This window comes from Pocillopora damicornis, chromosome 2 (assembly GCF_964200805.1).
Source record: "Pocillopora damicornis chromosome 2, jaPocDami1.2, whole genome shotgun sequence".
Taxonomy (NCBI): domain Eukaryota; kingdom Metazoa; phylum Cnidaria; class Anthozoa; order Scleractinia; family Pocilloporidae; genus Pocillopora; species Pocillopora damicornis.
In genome coordinates, this window is record NC_142671.1 from 13,382,273 (window position 1) to 13,401,558 (window position 19,286).

At 38.6% G+C, this 19,286-nt stretch overlaps 6 protein-coding genes across 12 annotated transcripts; 4 read left to right on the top strand and 2 right to left on the bottom strand.

The window, feature by feature from the left end:
• Positions 1-94: 94 nt before the first annotated feature.
• On the bottom strand, positions 95-6,468 carry LOC113674722 (adenosine receptor A2a). Its single transcript, XM_089197642.1, has 2 exons — positions 6,120-6,468; positions 95-5,969 (listed from the first exon to the last, which is right to left on the bottom strand). The coding sequence occupies exon 2, from the start codon at positions 5,777-5,779 to the stop codon at positions 4,814-4,816; it is 966 nt and encodes a 321-aa protein (XP_089053768.1). The 5' UTR covers positions 5,780-5,969; positions 6,120-6,468; the 3' UTR covers positions 95-4,813.
• LOC113674779 (melatonin receptor type 1B-like) lies at positions 309-3,176 on the top strand. Its single transcript, XM_089197643.1, has one exon. The coding sequence runs from the start codon at positions 309-311 to the stop codon at positions 1,242-1,244; it is 936 nt and encodes a 311-aa protein (XP_089053769.1). The 3' UTR covers positions 1,245-3,176.
• On the top strand, positions 3,369-4,370 carry LOC113674723 (uncharacterized). Its single transcript, XM_027191209.2, has 2 exons — positions 3,369-3,684; positions 4,105-4,370. The coding sequence occupies exons 1-2, from the start codon at positions 3,369-3,371 to the stop codon at positions 4,368-4,370; spliced, it is 582 nt and encodes a 193-aa protein (XP_027047010.2).
• A 991-nt stretch (positions 6,469-7,459) lies between the features above and the next one.
• LOC113674719 (adenosine receptor A2b) lies at positions 7,460-17,038 on the bottom strand. Of its 3 annotated transcripts, none has more exons than XM_089197640.1 (2): positions 16,944-17,038; positions 7,460-9,158 (listed from the first exon to the last, which is right to left on the bottom strand). In XM_089197640.1, the coding sequence occupies exon 2, from the start codon at positions 9,145-9,147 to the stop codon at positions 8,089-8,091; it is 1,059 nt and encodes a 352-aa protein (XP_089053766.1). In that variant the 5' UTR covers positions 9,148-9,158; positions 16,944-17,038; the 3' UTR covers positions 7,460-8,088. The 3 variants fall into 3 exon arrangements, with proteins under 3 accessions (XP_089053766.1, XP_089053765.1, XP_027047004.2); XM_089197639.1 differs by lacking the exon at positions 16,944-17,038 and adding an exon at positions 16,813-16,927; XM_027191203.2 differs by lacking the exon at positions 16,944-17,038 and adding an exon at positions 13,833-14,191.
• LOC149049966 (uncharacterized) lies at positions 10,321-13,456 on the top strand. Its single transcript, XM_089197633.1, has 2 exons — positions 10,321-11,091; positions 11,334-13,456. Exons 1-2 carry the CDS (start codon positions 10,728-10,730, stop codon positions 12,902-12,904), a joined length of 1,935 nt encoding a protein of 644 aa, XP_089053759.1. The 5' UTR covers positions 10,321-10,727; the 3' UTR covers positions 12,905-13,456.
• LOC113674856 (uncharacterized) lies at positions 14,097-19,184 on the top strand. 5 transcript variants are annotated; one of them, XM_089197636.1, is made up of 3 exons: positions 14,097-14,287; positions 15,874-15,941; positions 17,340-19,184. In XM_089197636.1, exons 2-3 carry the CDS (start codon positions 15,933-15,935, stop codon positions 18,438-18,440), a joined length of 1,110 nt encoding a protein of 369 aa, XP_089053762.1. In that variant the 5' UTR covers positions 14,097-14,287; positions 15,874-15,932; the 3' UTR covers positions 18,441-19,184. The 5 variants fall into 5 exon arrangements, with proteins under 5 accessions (XP_089053762.1, XP_089053764.1, XP_089053763.1 ...); XM_089197638.1 differs by having other exon boundaries at positions 14,099-14,287; positions 15,874-16,018; positions 17,336-19,184; XM_089197637.1 differs by having other exon boundaries at positions 14,236-15,726; positions 15,874-16,018; positions 17,336-19,184.
• Positions 19,185-19,286: the final 102 nt, after the last annotated feature.

A 19,286-nucleotide genomic window follows, 5' to 3' on the forward strand; every position in this document is an offset into this window, starting at 1 on the left:
CAAATGTTTGCTTTATTGTGACATTTTCCTCGACATGAAAATTCATGTAAATTCAGTTCAAAGGCTTATTCAGTGAATATGCACAACCAGACTTTGTTAACCCAAGGTGCCTAAAAATTTGCAGAAAATTCTCGGCTCTGGAAGCTTCCATTCTTCTCGTCACCTACACCTGACGTAGAAATGTCATGAACGTCTGCGCACTGTTTGTGAGAACAACTTAGTTTGTATCATATTGGTATAATCATTGCCATTTTGGTCGGCAGATATTGATAGTCTGTCTAAGACAGATACAAATCAAGAGAAGCATCATGTTGTTTGGAAGCAATCTTTGCGAAGATAAGAGGGCGCCATTTGAGTTGTCTGTGATAACTGCAACTATATCAACCATCCTGTGTGTTATAACTGTGCCAGGAAATGTTCTGATTTGCCTGGCGATTGTCAAAGATCCGAACAAAGAACTCCGATCCGCATTTAACTACCTGGTTCTCAATCTTGCTTTGGCCGATCTGATCACTGGTATATGCACAGAACCAGTATTTGTCGTGTTTCATGTCAGAGAAGCTTTAAAATACGACGTAATGAGCCGCGTAGAGGTCGTTCATGTAGCCTACTTCATCAGTTGCACTGCCTCTATGCTTAGCATAGCAGCTCTGGCCACTGAGCGTTACCTCACGGCTACTTCCACCTATAGGCGAAGTTGTTCTCGATCAAGAACAGTAGCAATCTCCATCGGCATCTGGATTTTCTCTGTTTCTGTTTCATTCATTTATTTCGCAACAGGTTTTTACACTTTTGTCTTTGTGTTTGCTAACACTACTGTCGTGGCCACGTTGCTGATTATCACTTTTGCGTACATTAGAATCTACAAAAGTCTTCACGCCCATGTTGATAATGTTGAAGCCACCCGCAGTGATCGAATAATGGAACAGAGAGTCAAATATGAGAAGAAAGCTACAAGATCATTCTTGTTAGTCCTCTTCGTGTTCGTTTGCTGTAATGTATCTTCTTGTGTCAGCATCTACATCATTCTACTTTGCGACGTGTGCAGTTGTGACGTCATTCATTGGTTACGCGACTTTCAGTTTCTAATGGCCCTTGTTAACTGTTCAGCTAACCAGTTCTTGTATGCATGGCGCATGCCCACTTTCAAAAGAGCTTTTAAAGTGCTTTTGAGATTCAAGGAAAGGCGTGTTGAGTGTAATGAGCTGTCCTTGAGGACTGACACGACACAAAGTGGTCAGTAGTGCTACAGGGTAATTTAGTATTGTCAAATGAGTTGATAACGTAAATCGGCCTCTGCAAAGAGTTTAAAAGCTGACGTTTCGTGCGTTAGCCCTTCGTCGGAACGAACGACGAAGGGCTAACGCTCGAAAGGAGTCAGTAACAGCGACTGGTAAACATCTTGATGTTTTGCTTCAATGGATAAAGTCTGCAATGTCAGCCGTCTTTGAGTGGTTATGCTCTAATAGATCGTGCGTTGATGTGAGCAAGATAAAATGCACCAGTAATAGAACAACCCCTACATTTTCTTAGCAAAGCAATTGGGGATTAGAATGAAAAAAGCCTCGTTTAAAGCTGCGATGGCAGTGCATATCGTGCATTATATCCAGACAGCTTTGTCACTCGAAGTTCGCCGTAAACGGGCTGGGAAAGGGGGGAGAAGGGTGCGTTTACTCAAAGACTTTTAAAAAGTTAAAGATATCTCATGTAATGCTTGTGATGAATTCAGTATCATTTACTATTTTGCGCGACATTTAATTTACCGGGCATTGTTGTATCAAATTGTAGATTCCGGCATACGATCTAAAGAATTCTTCATGAATAAATACACAGGTCCATCGTGTGAGGAGAGAAATAACATGAAAGAGAATACTTTGATATTATTTTCAAGATCTCAAGGCTTGCATTTGCCATAAGTACGTAACTCTAAATCGCAACGGATAGCTTTGGTGGGAAACCCTGAAGCGTCTAAGTTACAGCCAATACTTGTTGGGGACTAGAAGTTTTTATATAAGTCCAGACAACACTCTGTTATTTTAGAACAGATTTGAAAAGCTAGCAAAAGATATCTCAAGATAAGACAATGTCATAAAAATTAACTATCTACCGAAAAAAAGGTAGCATTTTAATGAGATGAAATGAGATACTTTAACTGAAGAAACAAAAAGGTTATGAAAAAGGAAAAACCAACAGCGACCGGATTGCTGTTACATATCACGATATCAATACAAACCAATAACGACTTTTGAACTTTCCATTTTGTCGATATCTCCTTTAACAAGTCTTAATATTTCATGTTTGGGCAAGAAACACCTTTCTTTTGATCGATCGATAGGACACCTCCAATAACGGCCCACTTATGTAAAAAAGCACAAGTCAGTTATTTTCGAATTGACGCCTGCGGTCACTAAAGTAGCCGAGTAATCAATTCAAAATTTATTTCAAAAACCTCATGAGGGGGTTGAGATATAAAAGGAATCACCGCATCTGGCATCATAATACTCATAGTTTGCGCGATCAAATGAAAAATTATGATAGAAGAGATAACTTTGGTTTAAGTCAGTTCACTAAAAAGCCAAACATAAAACAACGAAAACAAACAAAAAAAATTATGCATCTTTGGTAACTTCAACATTATAAATCTAAATGACAGGCAGAGAAAGCACTTGAATGTGACCTGTATAAGCCCCCTGCCGTCGTGGTAACGACAAAAGAAGCTTAAGTTTCGACAGAATGCAAATTGTTATTCAATCAATTGCTTTCGTGCAACTCGCGTAATCTCATATGAAGAGACACCAAAATACGAAATAACTGAGAAACAAGCACGTAGGTTCGAATACTCACAATTTATAAACCCGTTCTTCAACACTATTTGTTTCGCGGTAGCAAAACCTTAGTGACAGAGTCGGTTTCATAATATGAAGCTTATTGAGACCAACAGAGCCCCACTAACTAAGGGCGTTTAAGAGAGCGTCTATTATCGGTAATTTTAGGCTATTATTGTCCATATTCCGTTCTAATTACCTACCTGGCAGGATAGGTAATAATATTCACCATTTGAACAACTAATCGGTTACAAAAGTCCTGGGATGTTTACAGCTGTTCGTACACTTAACAATAGATCCTCCATGAAGCAATTTTATATTACGTGAAATAAAGCGTATGGGAAAGTCACGTTATTTACGAAATCCTTCCTTGCTTTTAAAAGTTAATACTTGTTCCGCTGAAACCATGGCGTGCTAGTACATATCATTTTCCTATGAGAGGCAACAAATGTCGTCTAGAAAGCAATTAAAGGCCAATGCAGTGGAAAGTAATTCATTTTCATTTCGTATCCCGTCCTCAAAACATTAAAAAGTACGGCAAAGATGCTCTCCTCTTTTCCAGCGGCATTGAATTCAACTTCGGCTATTTCGAATCCTTCTTCAACACAAGCCCCCGCTGCCGATTACTTCCACTTCAACGATCAGGAAAGAAGTTGCCAGTTCTCCAGCTCGTTTTCCATCCGCGCCATTTTGTCTTCTTCGCCCACCTCTCCATCAATGCAGTCACTTCCTTCTTCCATTTCTTATCGCCAGTTACTGCTCGCGGGGGATTCTGGCCCTTTTGATTATTCGGCTCAATTTCCTCACTATCATTGCTGTCATAACGGAGCATGCGCTGTCAATTGGCAATCAGACATGGGTAGGTGTGACCAGATTCTTCAGTTTCTATCTACACTCTTTTTATACCTATTTACACCTTTTGCCATTCTGCCTCCTGCCTACCTAGTTATTGAAGGAAATTAAGGGTGGTGTGTTTTTGGGGTAGAAAAGTTTGTTGTTTTTTCAATTTCTATTTTACTCAAACTTCTTGGAAATTTTCCATATTTACTTTAACCGAATTCTTCAGTCGTATCATCTCACGGGTAACTGAAGAAAAAAAGCAAACTTAGTTTTATTTGCCTAGACATTTACTCTCGACAACGGAAGCACTGCGATAAAGGTCTAAATAACTTCACTGCAGAAAAAGTAGCCTAAGTTTCAATGGGCAGAAAACGAAAATAATCAAGCGAAACCGCAGTTATTGTGATTGAAACTTGACCAAACAGTTGCTGTCTTGTAGAATCAACCATCAAACGAGGTGATGAAAAGAAAGATAAGCGAAAACCCAACAAGAGATCCCGAACGATTTTCACGCCTGCGCAGCTGGAGCGATTGGAGAACACTTTCTCTAGGCAGCAGTACGTGGCAGGAGAAGAACGCCGTAATCTTGCTACTGCGCTTCAGCTGACAGAGACTCACGTCAAAGTTTGGTTCCAAAACAGGAGGATCAGGTTTAGAAGACAGGCCAACCAACAGTCAGACGTAGCAGAAACTACAAAGGACTAACGACTAAAAACTTTATTGATCGCACCCATACTAGTGGAAGTAGTTCACCAGTCAAACTTTTAGTATATGTTTTTCATTTACAGTTTAAATGTTTCATTGTCTCTTTTGCGAGTAGTAAACTCAATCCAAAAATGGCTCAGTTAAACTAGAACTCTTAGCACAGAAATACTCTCTTGGGGATTCAGAGAACGTATCTGGTTTGTATCATATGACTAAAAAATGGCGCGAACTCCAAAAATCCGGTAGCCTGACGAGCCATCACGACTTAATCAGAATTTGGGACGATTTTCTTGAAAGGGGGGGAGTGGGGGGAGGGGCGTGGGAGTGAAGGTGAGCCCTTTTTTGATCTCCCATAAGCATTAAGCAATTTTATGAAAGTTACATATAATGGTTACGAGTCAACGAAACCCGCTGGTTAGCACAAAAGTAGCTTTCAGCAACGCTCACTTTTTCATTTGTTCGTGCGACTGCAACCAGGTGGCATTGGAAGGTAGTTGTGACACGGTCGATCTTCTCTCTTGTTCTTCCCAACAAACGAAGAGGGGATGAATTCTTCTAAAAGCTCGGCGGAAACTTTTCATCCTCCACGCATACAAAAACTGGTTACACGAGGAGTTGATAAGAACTGACAAGTACTGTAGGTCTCTAAACCAGTGTATAACGTCACAGCTGCACGTGCTGCATAAATTAATGACGTATATCATGACACAAGACGGAAAGCTGCATACAAAAAAACCAACCAAAATAAAAAGGAAACTTCTTGTTGCTTTCTTTTCTCTGTGGAGCCCTTGACGGCGCGCCTCCATTCCAAGAACCGATCGCATTTTTTTCTCGTGAGCGTTTAGACTCTTTACAATACGTGCAAAATAAAAAACTAAAAGAATCAGAGTTAGAATTATTGTGGTATTGGCAAAAACGAACGCCAGCGTATAAAACCCAGTCTCGAAATAAAGAAAAGGTAAACCGAAGGAGAAAATCCATATTGCGATGGAAACTGTAATAGCGCTCGAAGAGGACAGTTTTCTAATGGTAGTAGAAGTCAAGGCGAGGTAACGATCTGTTGCTAACGCAGCTATGCTTAACACTGAGGCGGTAGAAGTCATAAAATATGACATATAAACCAACCAACGAAGGCCAAGAACTTCGTATTTCATTGCTTCAGAGGTGTGATACCAAACAAATACAGGCTCTGTCACAACTCCAATAAAAGAATCCGCAATGGCCAGGTTCAGAATCAGATAATTGAACGAAGATTTCAGCTCGTTGTTCGGATCCTTGATGATCGCCCAACAGATAAGCAAGTTACCTGGAGCCGTGATTACACATAATATGGCCGACACGCAAGCTGTAGTGACTGACGTTGCAAACGGGGCCCATTCATCATCGCAGAGATTAGTACCAAAATTCATCGCAAAATAACAAGAAATGTATCATCAAAATCCATACGAGAGCGTCTTCTCTCACCTGTGAGTATGGAACTTGACACTCGTTGGAAATGTAAGAATGAGTTTCTTTATTAAATCTTCTTACCCATTCAATCTGTAACTGCAAATGAAGTTCCTTTTATTGGTTGGTTCACGACAGTGGCAATTGTGATTTCTCAAAAAAAAGAAAAGAAATTAAAAGGTGAAACTAGATGAAACGATATTTATTGAAAGCATTGACATCTCTCTGTTGGAAAGTAATTTAGAAACCCTCTGTCATTGTTGACATTTACCAACTTAATTTTGTGATGAAATAAACCCATACCTTAAAACCAAATTTTCTTATGGTATTTGAGCTTCACTTGTCAGTAGTTTTTTCCTTTCCTGTCATCCTTTCATGTTCGATTTATACGTGACTGAATTGTGACAAAATTCCACTTGGCGCTGTAGGATACCTCGGGGCAGATGTTTTAAGTCGCCTCGGCAATATTTCTTTTATGTATTCTGTTAATAAGTAAACTGACATTTTCCGGTTGAATTTGAATTAATTCCAACAATTTCCGACTGCATTTAAATCAGCCTGAACTGAAATTGGCGAATGATAATGTTTTGGATCGATCGCCATAAAGTTTTAGTACATCAAAAAGTGTGGTGTTGCCCGTTGTGAAATAAGTGGGCTGTTATAAGCCTGAAAAATTTTATAAGTACGTGATGAATTGTGATATCGGGAAATCGATGTAACAAATCAGCTTCATTGCGTTTAAGGTAAATATTGCCGAGCTATTTGTGGGTAACTCGAGAAATTACGGCGATTCACTTATGTAGTTTCACTCATTTATATTTGATAGTTAATACGGATAAACATCTTAAAAGCACACGTTTCGAGCTACGAAAATTGCCTGTTATATATTTTTATTATTCATTCCTTGTGCCAATAGAATGAACCTCGTTTACACTATAAAAGAGGGTGTTAGTTTCATTTTGCCTTGCAAATGAAATTCCGCTATAAGTGAGAAAAAGATTAAATAGAAAGGCTAAGCCAAATAAAAGATAGAGTCCTAGAAACAGATTTTAAGCTTTCATCAAAATTTGTCTCATGCAGGGAGATTATAGTTTTGTTTTGCAACCGTGATTCGTTAAATCTTATTTCCACAACTGCGAACTCGATAACCAAGCGATTGAAAATTCTTCGAAAATTCTCCTCAATTTCCGCAAACAATTTCGGTTTCTTTTTCAAATTTTGACTTTTCCCTATCTTGCTGAAAAGAATAATTTGTTGGATGCGCTAGATTCATACTCATCCGATCTCGCCGGGTAGCACTCCTTTAATATTATTTCAAAGGGGGAATTACAAACGAAAAATAGGGTAAAGTACAAACTAAATATTACAATTGCAGCGCACAAATCAGCACGAAATATTCCCCGAAGCCCGAAGGTTTGTCAGCAATCATGGAAAATGATCCATACACAAGCAGAAAACCCGTAGAAAAGCCTTGCGAAACTATTCTGAAGAATTTTAAAATAAAACGAGATTCAACAATCAACATTATCTTGATCAGTTGTAAGGAGCCTAAGCTGATGAGTGTTTCCTCGCCCCAACCTCTTGAGCGGTAAAAATGTCAGCTGAAATTAGATTTTATCACATAACATTTTACCACAAGCTCATGAACCCAAACGTTAATTTCATTGTGATGCAAAACTCATGAAACAGCCATGTTTACGAAGACACAAAGATGCAGATGGAACTATGGAATTGTGAGCAATGTTTATTTTCGTCACGAGACATCTTGTTATGAAGGTCAATATTTGATCTCTATGATGGGTCGAGTTATTGAACTAACAACAATAAAAAGACAGTTACCACACGATAGCTTCATTTGGCGTAAAAGCATGCTCAGATATCAGCCCGCAGACATTGGCTGCTCTGAGAGGCGGACCGTTTTTTCAAGGAAAAGCTTCAAGGAAAGACAATGTCCAGGAACAAAAATACGAGCATATTTTGAAGCCAAATAGAAGTTGAGGGTTTTTATTATCCTTCGATTTTTTTTCCCGGCGCGCGGAGCGAAACTATTACGAACAGTTCACCGTCGCTTTTTAGAGCGACTCCATGAAGAGAAAAATAGAATTGTCTCTTTTTCTGCGTTTAAACCAGTCGCGCGCCAGAGAAAATATTCTGGATAGGCCTAAAAGGCTGCTATGCCAATGAAGGAAGACGTACTCTATTTCTTCAGCACTCCATCATAAACTTGCAATCAGCTACCTTCTAAGATAGCCTTGCCTACTTCGCTTTGTCTTTAATTTCTTTTTTCTGAAGACTGAAAGGAGAATTGGTTTGTCTGACCCATTTCTTCTATAGGCATCGGAGAAAGTTTCGTGGGGTCCAGAGGAATCAGTTCTATTACATCAGCTGAATTAGAATCAGCGGCAATTATGTTATTGTTGTTACCGGCAAGCTCAGCGTTCACCTGGTATGAAACTGTTTTGCAAAACACGGCAGAGATGGCTTTGCGGAAGTTTCGTGCTCTCCAGGCGTATAAGAACTGATTTAACGAACAGTTCAGCAGTAGGAATATGAATTGCAAGTCTCTCATCCAATGAACGAGCGTGCAGTCACATTCATCACAGAAGATGATGATGTAAATCATTACAAATGATGGCAGTAGACACATGAGGAATATACCGAGAATGATGTAAAAGGCTCTCGTCAGTTTTTTCTCTAACGACATCGCAGTCAGTTTGATCTGTGTTTGTTTGAACCAATGCCAGCGAGAGATCTGATCCTTCAGTCTCTGATGGATACGGATATATGAAAATGTTAATATGCTGATTATTATGATTAGAGAAGCGTTTGTAAACATGAACGCAAACAGGTAGAATCCGGTGACGAAATACAAACATGGCAGCGAAAAAGATATCACCCATATCAGCACAGATATCAGGGTGATTTGAGTGGTGGATAACAGCCTTCTGTGGTGTGACATCACTGTGAGATATCTGTCCAGAGTTAGCGCTGCCAGGCTTAACAGCGACGCAGCGTATGATATAAAAAACGTCAGGTGAATAACCCAAATATTCTCCATGACCGGATACTTCATGGCCTCTCTGATGTGGAAGCAAATAAACATTGGTTCGGTCAAAACTCCCACTACAAGGTCACTAATGGCCAATTGAAATACAAAAAAGTTAAACGACGTCCTTAGTTCTTTGTAAGGATCCTTGAAGATTGCTAAGCAAACCAACACATTTCCCGGCACCGTGATTAAACATAGCACCAGTGATACAGAGGCCGTGAACATCGACAAGGAGTATGGTGGCCGAGTATCCTCGCATAAATTCATGATAAAAGGCATCATTCCGATTCAACCTGTAACAAAAGTGAAGTTACCTTTATCTTTCAGTGGTATAAATTCTCTAGCGCTCCATCGCAAATGTTGCAATCTCATTGGTTACACTATTTGCTATTCCGTTATGTATTGCGGGTAAAGAAAGTAGCCAACGGTGTGAGATGGTAAACAAATTGAAATTAAAACATGAACCTGTCTTGTTATCAAGTTTTGAACGACTAGTTGGTTCATAATAAAAGCATTTGATTACTCAATCTCGATTTTTTTGCGAAATCGTTTTATTATGTCATTGGGTAAACAGGTATCACAAGACCGACACGTTAGGCACGTGACACTTTTGGTCTCGTCCACACTGTTCGATTGCGCTCACTTCCTATTGAGAATCTTGAAGAATCAACAATCCTGTTGTCTTGCTGATAAATTGCCCTGTTGTAAGCAAAATCTTGTAATAGGTATTCCTCCCCTAAGTTTAGGGTTAAGTAACATAAAGTTGTTTAACTGTTGAAACAATTTTCAATGACCATGAAAAAATAGGATGTGATTGGATAGGAAAAAGTTGCAGAATAACAAATAAACTTTGAGAAGTGCATGCGAGGGGATAGGACAAGCGAAATCCGAGGCTTAAAGAACTCGGAAGTACCCCCCGAAAAAATCAGTTTGGGCCGCCAACTTACAGCAAATCAAAACGCTCCAGTTGTTTATAAGTATTGTTTGCTGTGTCTTGGAAACCTTTTTGGTCTAGAATGGTATGATCCAGCTCTTTTGATAACATGATTACATATTTCGAGCAACGCACCTGGTAATTTAACTTATCTGCCCACTGTCGTTAAGGTTAGAACAGAAAAATGTTGTAAGGAGAACAGTGAGGGAGGAAACTTGTGCCTTGAGTTGACTTGTATTTTGTAGATTTACCTCTTCTATCATTGTCTTTTGACATTTTCATAGTGAGCGACGATAGACATTCACTGTCAATTTTTTAAATCTTACCAGATAGGTTTACACTTCTAAGAAGCGTTGATTTAAAGGAATTCTGTACTAATTATTTTTCAAAGGTTTTTTTTTTCCGTAGCTCTAAATTCCGAAAGCAAGAACATCTCTTTATAAAGCTACAACTAATTCGTCTTCTATTCGTCTTTCTGAACTTAAAAGTGTAGTAATAACAAACTACCCTGGCTATAAATCCTTAAGGGGGGATTCTACCTGAAATTAGCTCAAAATATTGTTTTTTTGTTTTCTTCAGAAATGCGAGGTTCAACTATTCGACTTTACACTGACGATCGTTTTTACCGAAAAATTTTAAAATATAAATGAGAAATTACGTTAGAAAAGAAGAGGTATCTAAATAGAAATCTCGTTTCCATGGCAACCAAAACAGCATTTTTTGTTTCTTACTTGTTTACCAGCCTGTTTGGAGCTCAAAATATGTCAAACAAGCCCGAAACGCCCCTTAGAATCCTTGTGCTATCTTACATGAAGGGGAAAATAAGAAATTGAAAGAGTAACACTGGAGACGAGTGAGAGATTTTTGTGTGAAAGTTGTCACAGTGTATTGCGAAATATTGAACTCCTTTTGTCTCTTTTGTGCTGGAATGACTGGAAAGAAGAAAAGAACCGTTTACAGGAAAACTAGGAAAAGAAAGGGGCATGGAGGAGATCGTAAAAAAGCGCAATTACTGAAGAAAAGCGGTTGCAACAGGAAGAGTGAACCAAACGAACCGACCCCAGGAACTTCGCACGATCAGTCTGATCTGTCAGATTTTGGCGAAGAAAGCGATCAGCTTCCTAGTTCTTCAAGGAAGAAGATGAGATTCCAGAGCTCAGAAGATGAGTCTTCTTCAAGTTCTGATGAAAACAAAAAAGTTTTCGAGGTAGCTGAGGTAGAAAAAGGATACAGGCTCGTTGATCTAAAGAGCTTCTCTTCTGTGCTCTCAACTTTACACAAATGCGAAGAAGGTGAGAAAAATATCACACATCATAAATATGCTTTTCAGCCCCTTGAACCTAAAGAAAAACGATAGTTAGAATTATTTGCAGAAAAGGAGTTTTATTATTGTTTAATCATTTTTTCTGATCTTTCTTCACTGCAACACTTGTACACATTTATGGAGGTGTGAACTAATGCTCCAACATTGTGGTTCTGTTTGGTTCAGTAACTATAGCTAATAGCATCCTTTTCCGTCATGTTTTTAATATAGGAGACCTTACTATTGAAGAAAATACCGCTAGCCGTTATGGACTGATGTCAGATCTCTCCATTCACTGCAATTCTTGTGATGAAAGTACTCCTTGGCAGACATCACCCAACCTTGCCAAGAAAGGCAAATCATTTGATGTCAACCGGAGAGCTGTCTACCACTCAATAGAAACTGGAAGTGGCTACGACGGACTCTCTTCTTTCTGTGCGATAATGAACATGCCTTGTTTGTCAAGAGCTGCTTACTACAAGCAAGTTGATGTAATTTTGGAAGCACTGGAAAGTGAAGCAAAAGAAGAACTAAAAGGTGCAGGCCAAAGGCTCCGAAAGCTAATCATGGAGGAAAATGGCATCTCAGACAGCACCACAATAATTGATGCTGCTGTTAGCTTTGATGGCACTTGGGCCAAAAGAGGTTTCACATCACTAACAGGTGTTGTTTTCGTCATCTCAATTGACACAGGAGAAGTTTTAGACTATCACGTGATGTCTAAATCTTGCCGTAAGTGCTCCCTAAAGAACTCACAATGTGAAGGGAATGTGGAAGAGTTTGAAGAATGGAGGAGGGAGCATGTTGCATCTGGAGATTGTGACATCAACTTCGAAGGAAGTTCACCTGCTATGGAAGCAGAAGGAGCTTCTGTTCTTTGGAATAGATCCATCGAACTTCATAACATGAGGTACAAATGGATGGTGTCAGACGGGGACAGTAAGGCCTTTAACACTGTTCAACATGCCTATGATGACTGTGAAGTTATTAAACTGGATTGTGTAGGCCATGTGCAGAAAAGGATGGGCAAACATTTAATGAATTTGAAGGCATGCAGTAAGGGTAAACTTGCTGATGGAAAACCTATAGGAGGGCGTGGCCGGCTTACAGAAGGAAAGATCAAGCAGCTTCAAAGGTACTATGGCCTAGCAATCCGGCAAAACACCTTGACCAAGGCAAATCCCTCTGAACGGGAGGTTGACATTGCAGTTTATGCTATGAAAAAAAATATTATTGCCATTCTCCATCACTGTGTAAATTCAACTGACAATGCTAAACAACACCGCTTCTGTCCACCAGGTGATTCATCATGGTGCAAATGGCAACAGGACCAGGCAACAGGAACCAGTACCTACAAAGGAGATGACTGTTTGCCCGAAGTCTTCGTGGAGACTCTAAAACCCACATTTGTGTCATTAAGTGACAGTAAACTTTTAGAAAGATGTGTACGAGGAAAAACCCAGAACCCAAATGAAAGCATCAACGCAATGGTTTGGGTCCGGTGTCCCAAACATAAACACCATGGAGTGAAAGTTGTCCGGTGTGCTGCTGCGTCTGCAGTCTGCCACTTCCACAGAGGTGCAGAAAGCAGAGAAAGATTGATGGAAAGGCTTTCAATTCCTGGAGGTGCATTTACTGAGGATGCATTTCGACTAAGAGATAATTCAAGGCTTCGGAAAGCTGATAAGCAGGCAACGGCCAAGGAGAAGAAGCGCCGGCAGGGATTGCAGCTTATCCGTACTCAAAGAGAAGCGGCTCTTCGTGAAAAAGAAGATGTTTCATATGAAGCTGGGGCATTCTAACTCTTGCTCTTGCCTATCCTAATTATATTTGAACTTATGGCTACTCATTGACTTCATAATTTGAATACAGGAGGTGTTTAATTTTAAAATCTTGTAACTTTAGGCCTTTTTTTCTCAAAACGTATTTTTTAATACTTGAGAAAAGATTACTCAAGAAGTATGAGAGCTATGGACCTGAAATTTTTAGGGATTGCTGATCTAATTGAGTTATTTGGGATGAGTGAAGGAAAATGCCATAGAGGTCTTTCTAAAGAAATGATTAAACAAATAGTGATCATGTGTTAGATGTGTAACTTGACACCAGTGCTGTGATGTCAAATTTAAAAAATTCTTGAAATCCTTCACTCATCCCAACAAGTATTCAATATTCTTTAGAATAACAGCAAAATATTGGTATTTCATTGAAACAGTTTCTAACAATCTTTACTCAAGTACATATAGGTGAGACACTACAAGTTGTTAATTGAAATGACCGCTGTCAGGTTACATTTGCTGCAGGTGTGACATAACACCTTTTTTTGAAAAATATAGTTCATAAGCTTTCCAGTGATATATAGTTTTAGATAGTTGTGACCAAAACTTAAATTCCTACAATTATTTGAAAAAATGCACTTTTTTTAGGTAGAATCCCCCCTTAAACTGTCACGCATACATCACTTCTAACAAACGTTGGCGTGACGGAGGACTTCTGGAAGGCAGGGATGATGATATGCGCCTGGGTTGTCGAGAGTTAGTTTTTCGTAAATTTATCAAGATGGCATCTAATTCGCGGACGAAAGATTTCTCAACGTGAGATCAAGCCGAACGATGCTATCTTTTGGCAAAATTCCTGCAAATTTCCCTACTTGCAAGGATATGCATGCACACAGACCGACTACTCAAAGCTGAAATGACTTACGTAATAAAAATCATCGTAAATTTTACTCACCATTGGAGCTAGTACAGGGTTACCCTGGTTATTCTCCCATTAGGAATTACCTCTACAAGGCTGTATCGGCTAAGTGGCTTTGAACAGTTACTTTTTCTTGTCATTTCATCGGTTTGAGATTCATAGCCGCCGTCTCAAAGTGTTTTCCTAAGTGGTTTAGAATTTGATCATCCCTCTTTAGGATATTAGGTGTCACGGAAAAATCTGGGTAATTTCTAAACTTCCAAGAGGCTCGGCTTGACAAAAGATTCCATCTGAGATCTCTGTCAGGTACCTGACAGACAGACAGAAAACTAAACAAACTAGAGTTGCTATATATGGTGTCTAAAAGCGCTGCAGACGGACTACTGAGGGAAAGGAATACAAATTTGACTGGGCAAGTAATTGTTTGTTACATAACTCAGTCAAACCGCTGTTTATTCCATCGAGAGAACAAACGTAGAAACGCCTGTGAGGTAAACATTGTCTAGCGGCGTTGGTATGCAATGCGCTTGGCGTTTGCGTCGCGCTTCATTTCTTTACAGAAGTTTCTTATCACGGCTTTCACGCAAGATGCGATTCGAAAATGCTTACATTCATTTGATTTTTGTTTTTGGAAAAGTGAGTATTAATCATTCTTTGGCGCGTGATTTTCAGCATTGTTGATCCTAAGGGCAACCCAGAGGAAAGGTCTGAGAAAGGTCAATTTTTTTTCGAACGGTCTACTTTAGAGAAAAACAAAGCAAAGAAGAAAAAAGCCTAAGCCAAAGATTTCCAGTAGATTTTAAGCGAAAGTTTTTTAAATCACTTTACTTCTCCGCAGACTGAAGTTAATGTTGAGTTGGTACAACCTCCTTAACAAAAAATGAATTGTGATAGATAAATTTGCTGAGGATAATTAGCCTTATGAAAAGTGTTTTCAACATTTGTCAACTCATCATTCATGACTCTTCGATAATGAAATTTTTAGATTTCCCAATCATTATTAGACACATTTTTCTATGACGCAACAAGTCCGACCGACTACAGGAACACTTAAGTGTCCTCAGTGTTGCTGTAGTTATAAGTGTCTGATTATAAATTTACACAACTGCGAAAAAGATACGTTTATATGTTCTGTGATCCTCATAGCAAATTCAGTCAAAATTTAAAAACAGGAAAAAGCTCTTACAGCAGAGTCTCATGAACTTTTCGATAGTTAAAGATGACTCTGACCAAAAATATAATTCTTTTTTAACTTCGAGGAGTGAGGAATCGCTTATTAATCACACAATTATCAACTTAGTCCTTTGTTTTTTCGTGGGTTCTCTCCTTGATACGAATCTGGCTTCACACCTCTGCGTCTTTTAGGAGGAATCCTAACCTTATGTAAGGCTCGTGTTTTCATTCAGGTTTTTTCGCCATACACATTGCTATATTTAGCTTAGCTTGTCAATTTTCTTTGTTAATTTCTATTGTAGTATGGAAAATAAATAAATAAATAAATAAATAAGAAACTAAAATATAGTGAAAACACCGCAATCAATGAACTTGTTTTCGACATCTGAAAATTAACTTAAAAGCGTTTCTAACAGGCTCTAATGCTGGCATGTTTACTTTCTCTGTCAGAGGTGTGATTAAAAGTTGTTGAAAAATAATTGGGCGTTGCCTGATAGCATTTGCAAGGAAAGAAAGTCAGGAAACGTCCAAGAGTGGAAAATATAGTCTTGTTTTGTTGTTGATGCTTTTTTTTTTCTTTTTGAGCCACAGAGTTTGTAGACGTAAAATGAAAATCCAATCTTCAGAAAAAGGAAATGAAAGTATCACGGAGAAGAACAATTTGTGACCCTAGCCCATAGATGTGATAATACTGGAAAATGATTTCAATTTGGTTATCACTGATGAAGAACGGATTTTCTATTATTATTATTTCACGGTATGCATGACTGGTCGATCACTTAGAAGTGTTTATATTACTGAACTCAGCGTCGTCATTATCATTTCACGCATGATCTTATCTTGATCCTCTTTAGACGATGTTTTGTTTTAACTAACAAGTCAAAATATGATCTTATTGTCTCAGAAAAAAAACACTTCATATCCCACTGGAATAGGACCAGATGTGGACAACTTCACATTCACATGAGGCAAGTCCATCTTCAAAGATTTTCAGTTGCACTGTTGAATAAATTCAGTAGAAAAAGCCGGTTTGAACTATATACGTAAAGGTAAGAGCTAAGATTGCCCAGTAGCTGCCTTTTCTTTGTTAGAACTTGTAATTTTGATCTAGAAGGCTTGTTTACAACACGATTTCCAATTAGATTACTGATGAACACAATGGGGGAGCTGTGACGGTTACTATGTTTATAAGCGTACGTGACTCTATTCCTTACCTACTTTGCGTTCCCAAAATTGTTGTTTTGCAATTTTAATTATTGTTATCCAACAAAGGCGACATATGGTATGAAATTCTTTAAGGCTCGCCAGTCAGTTATTTCTGTTTGGTCTATTCTCTACCAAAGTTTCAGTTCAGTTGAAAAATATATGCCATGAATTTGCCTATGTGTCGGGAACACAAACAAATATTTAGTATGCTTAAACAGATTAGAACACTGACAAAACTTATCGGTTGGTCGCTTATCTATGAACTATCTGTGAGACACCTGCCAAATGATGGGAAAATGATTAAAATATGATTAAAGGGGGTAAGTTTCTAAAAAAACTGTGGTGCTGCGTCTTTTAGGGTTTCTACAAGATAACTTGGTTTTATATCAACTGAGTTTATAGGGTGAGTTGGCTACCTTAGAGAGGATCTAAGGCTTACCTTTCCAGAGATTAGCCCTCCATCACGGCGAGTCTGATTCGCTCTGACGAAGGACTAATGCTCGAAATATCTGCTCTATAACCCGCCTGCAGTAGCCAATTCACTTTATCAATTCAGTTGATAAAACCAAATTAGTGCCTTCTTTGAGCCAGTGTTTACATTAAAAGGAAAAAAAATGGAAGACAGTATACAGCCAACCTTTTTCCCACGCGAAGGAATATTTTCTTAGCAAACCCTGTACTGGTTCTCCTTGGGTCTTTGAAAATAGATTCGTTGGTGATCAATATTGTTTAGTATTTAGAAATCATAAAATCAACAAATGTAATTACTTGAACCTATTTGCTGGCTTTGACCTCTTGAACCTCACAATATAGATACTCCTGAATAGGTCTCTTGAATAAGCTTGCATATTTTGTTTTTCCAATGTGCTGTGAGTTAGGTCGTGTGATAATACTCAAGAGAGCAGTTTCTTTCAAATTTCGTACAATTCAACTTCTTATGTATGTATGATTCATGAAAGACCTTCATTGGGAAAACGAAAGATGGAAGCCCAAGAGGTTTCAGAAAATTAAGAATGATGACCTTCATTCAACCACTGTTTTTTTTTATTAATTTGTCGTTGGGATCAAGTGCTTGAGAATAATATGATCAACAATATGATTTATTTATGATACCCTATTTTCATGTAAAATGTCAAACTAATGCTGTATTTTTATTGAAGGTAGAAGAACAAGAGACATTTCATGATGGTTTTCATGATGAATTTATGTGACGACGTGCACGCACCATTTGCTACATCAGTGACGACTGCATGTCTCTCCTTACTGCTTTGTTGTATTACAGTTCCAGGAAACATTCTGATCTGCATTGCCATTTTGAAAGATCCTTATCAGGAATTATCTAACTCATTCAACTATTTTGTCCTCCAACTGGCATTTAGTGACGTCATTGTCGGGATTTTCACCGAACCAGCATTCGTCGTTTGGCATATTCGGGAAGCCCTTGGCCACGGTGTCTCAGGAACGATATGGATTGTTCACTTAACGTTTTTCATCTCTTGTACAGCTTCACTTCTTAGTCTGACTGCTCTAACTCTTGACAGACATTTAACAATCGTGACTATCAGAAGGAAATTTTCCACTCGTTCAGTGGTTCTTATCTGTGCGTTAATATGGTTTTTATCTCTGACGATACCTCTCGTTTATTTCGCTACTGGGTTTTACTTGTTTGCGTTTATATTCGCAAATACCGCAGTTATCACCACATTTGTGATTGTCACATTTTCTTACTGTCAGATTCATTACAAGCTAAGAGTTCAGGTGTCTCGTTGGCGTTCATTTTGTCAAGACCGCATCGTGTCAAAAGCCATGGCCATGGAAAAACAACTTACGCGGTCATTTAGCTTGATTTTAATGTGTTTCATTTTGTGTTTAATACCATCGTGTGTCATGATATACATGATAAACCTTTGCAATGATTGTGACTGTATACTTATCCACTGGCTACGGGATTTACAGTTCCTTCTGACATTAGTCAACTGCTCGATGAATCAGTTTCTTTATGCTTGGAGGATGCCCAACTTTCGAAAGGCAGTAGCTGCTATCGTTTGTGGTAGGTCAAGCGCACCTCAAAGTGACATACCTTCAACGCCTCTTACACCAACACTATCGAGCAATCGGAGTAGCAGAAATGAAACGCTGACAGAGGAGTTTACGTCATCAATAAGGTATAAGAACACTTCGTATACTAGAGACGATATCGATGATGCAGCCAATGGAAACCTTGTGGAACAGCTTGAAAATTATAGGTGCATAACCTATGTATAGAACTACTCAGTTTTTCTCTTAAATTGACAATGATAACCTTATTAAGGGACCGATCATGATTTGTTACCAATATCATCACATGAAACTCTGTGATATTTTAATGATCACCCTTCATTGGCAGTTAATTAGCACTCAATTTTCTATATTCCCCCTATGAAGAAACGGAACACGAATCTCAGAACTGAACCTTGCGAACCTTCAGAACTCAACACTGCGAGCATTATATTACTTTTTAATTAGAACCGAGCATAAAGCCGAATACTGCTTATCTTATCAAAGGGTGTGTTTATTTACACACGCATAGCTTTCATATACCAGAATTGAGTTTAAGCCTTGGAGAGAAGTTGTTTTCCTCGAGAACGGATAGTTTCTTTTTGACGAGTTAAAATCTTGGAATCTTATAAATCTAATTATCGGAGGATATAGCAGATAAAAACCCCAACACCCCCATTTATACTCTGCTGGCGACGACTTATACCCCCTCCGCTCCCCCTGAAAACCATGTTATTTCCCCCCCCCCCCCAGGGAAAAAACCCTTCCCCTCCTCTTACGTGATAAATAACGAGTGGTTTTTAATCTCTTTACTAGCTCTATACTATATACGTACAAGATGTGATCAGCTAAACAATTTTTCACCATTTAAAATTCTAATTTACTTTCAGCCCTTTAAAAATTAGATCTAATAGATCATTATAATTGATAGAAATCTATTTATTTGAATGAAAATATAGTGTGACTATCATCTTATTTGCGTGCAAAAAATATTGACTGTGGGTGGTATACGATAAGTATGGCCATTATGGTATGGCTGCAAAACTACCGCCGACCTTAACCAAAAGAAAGTAA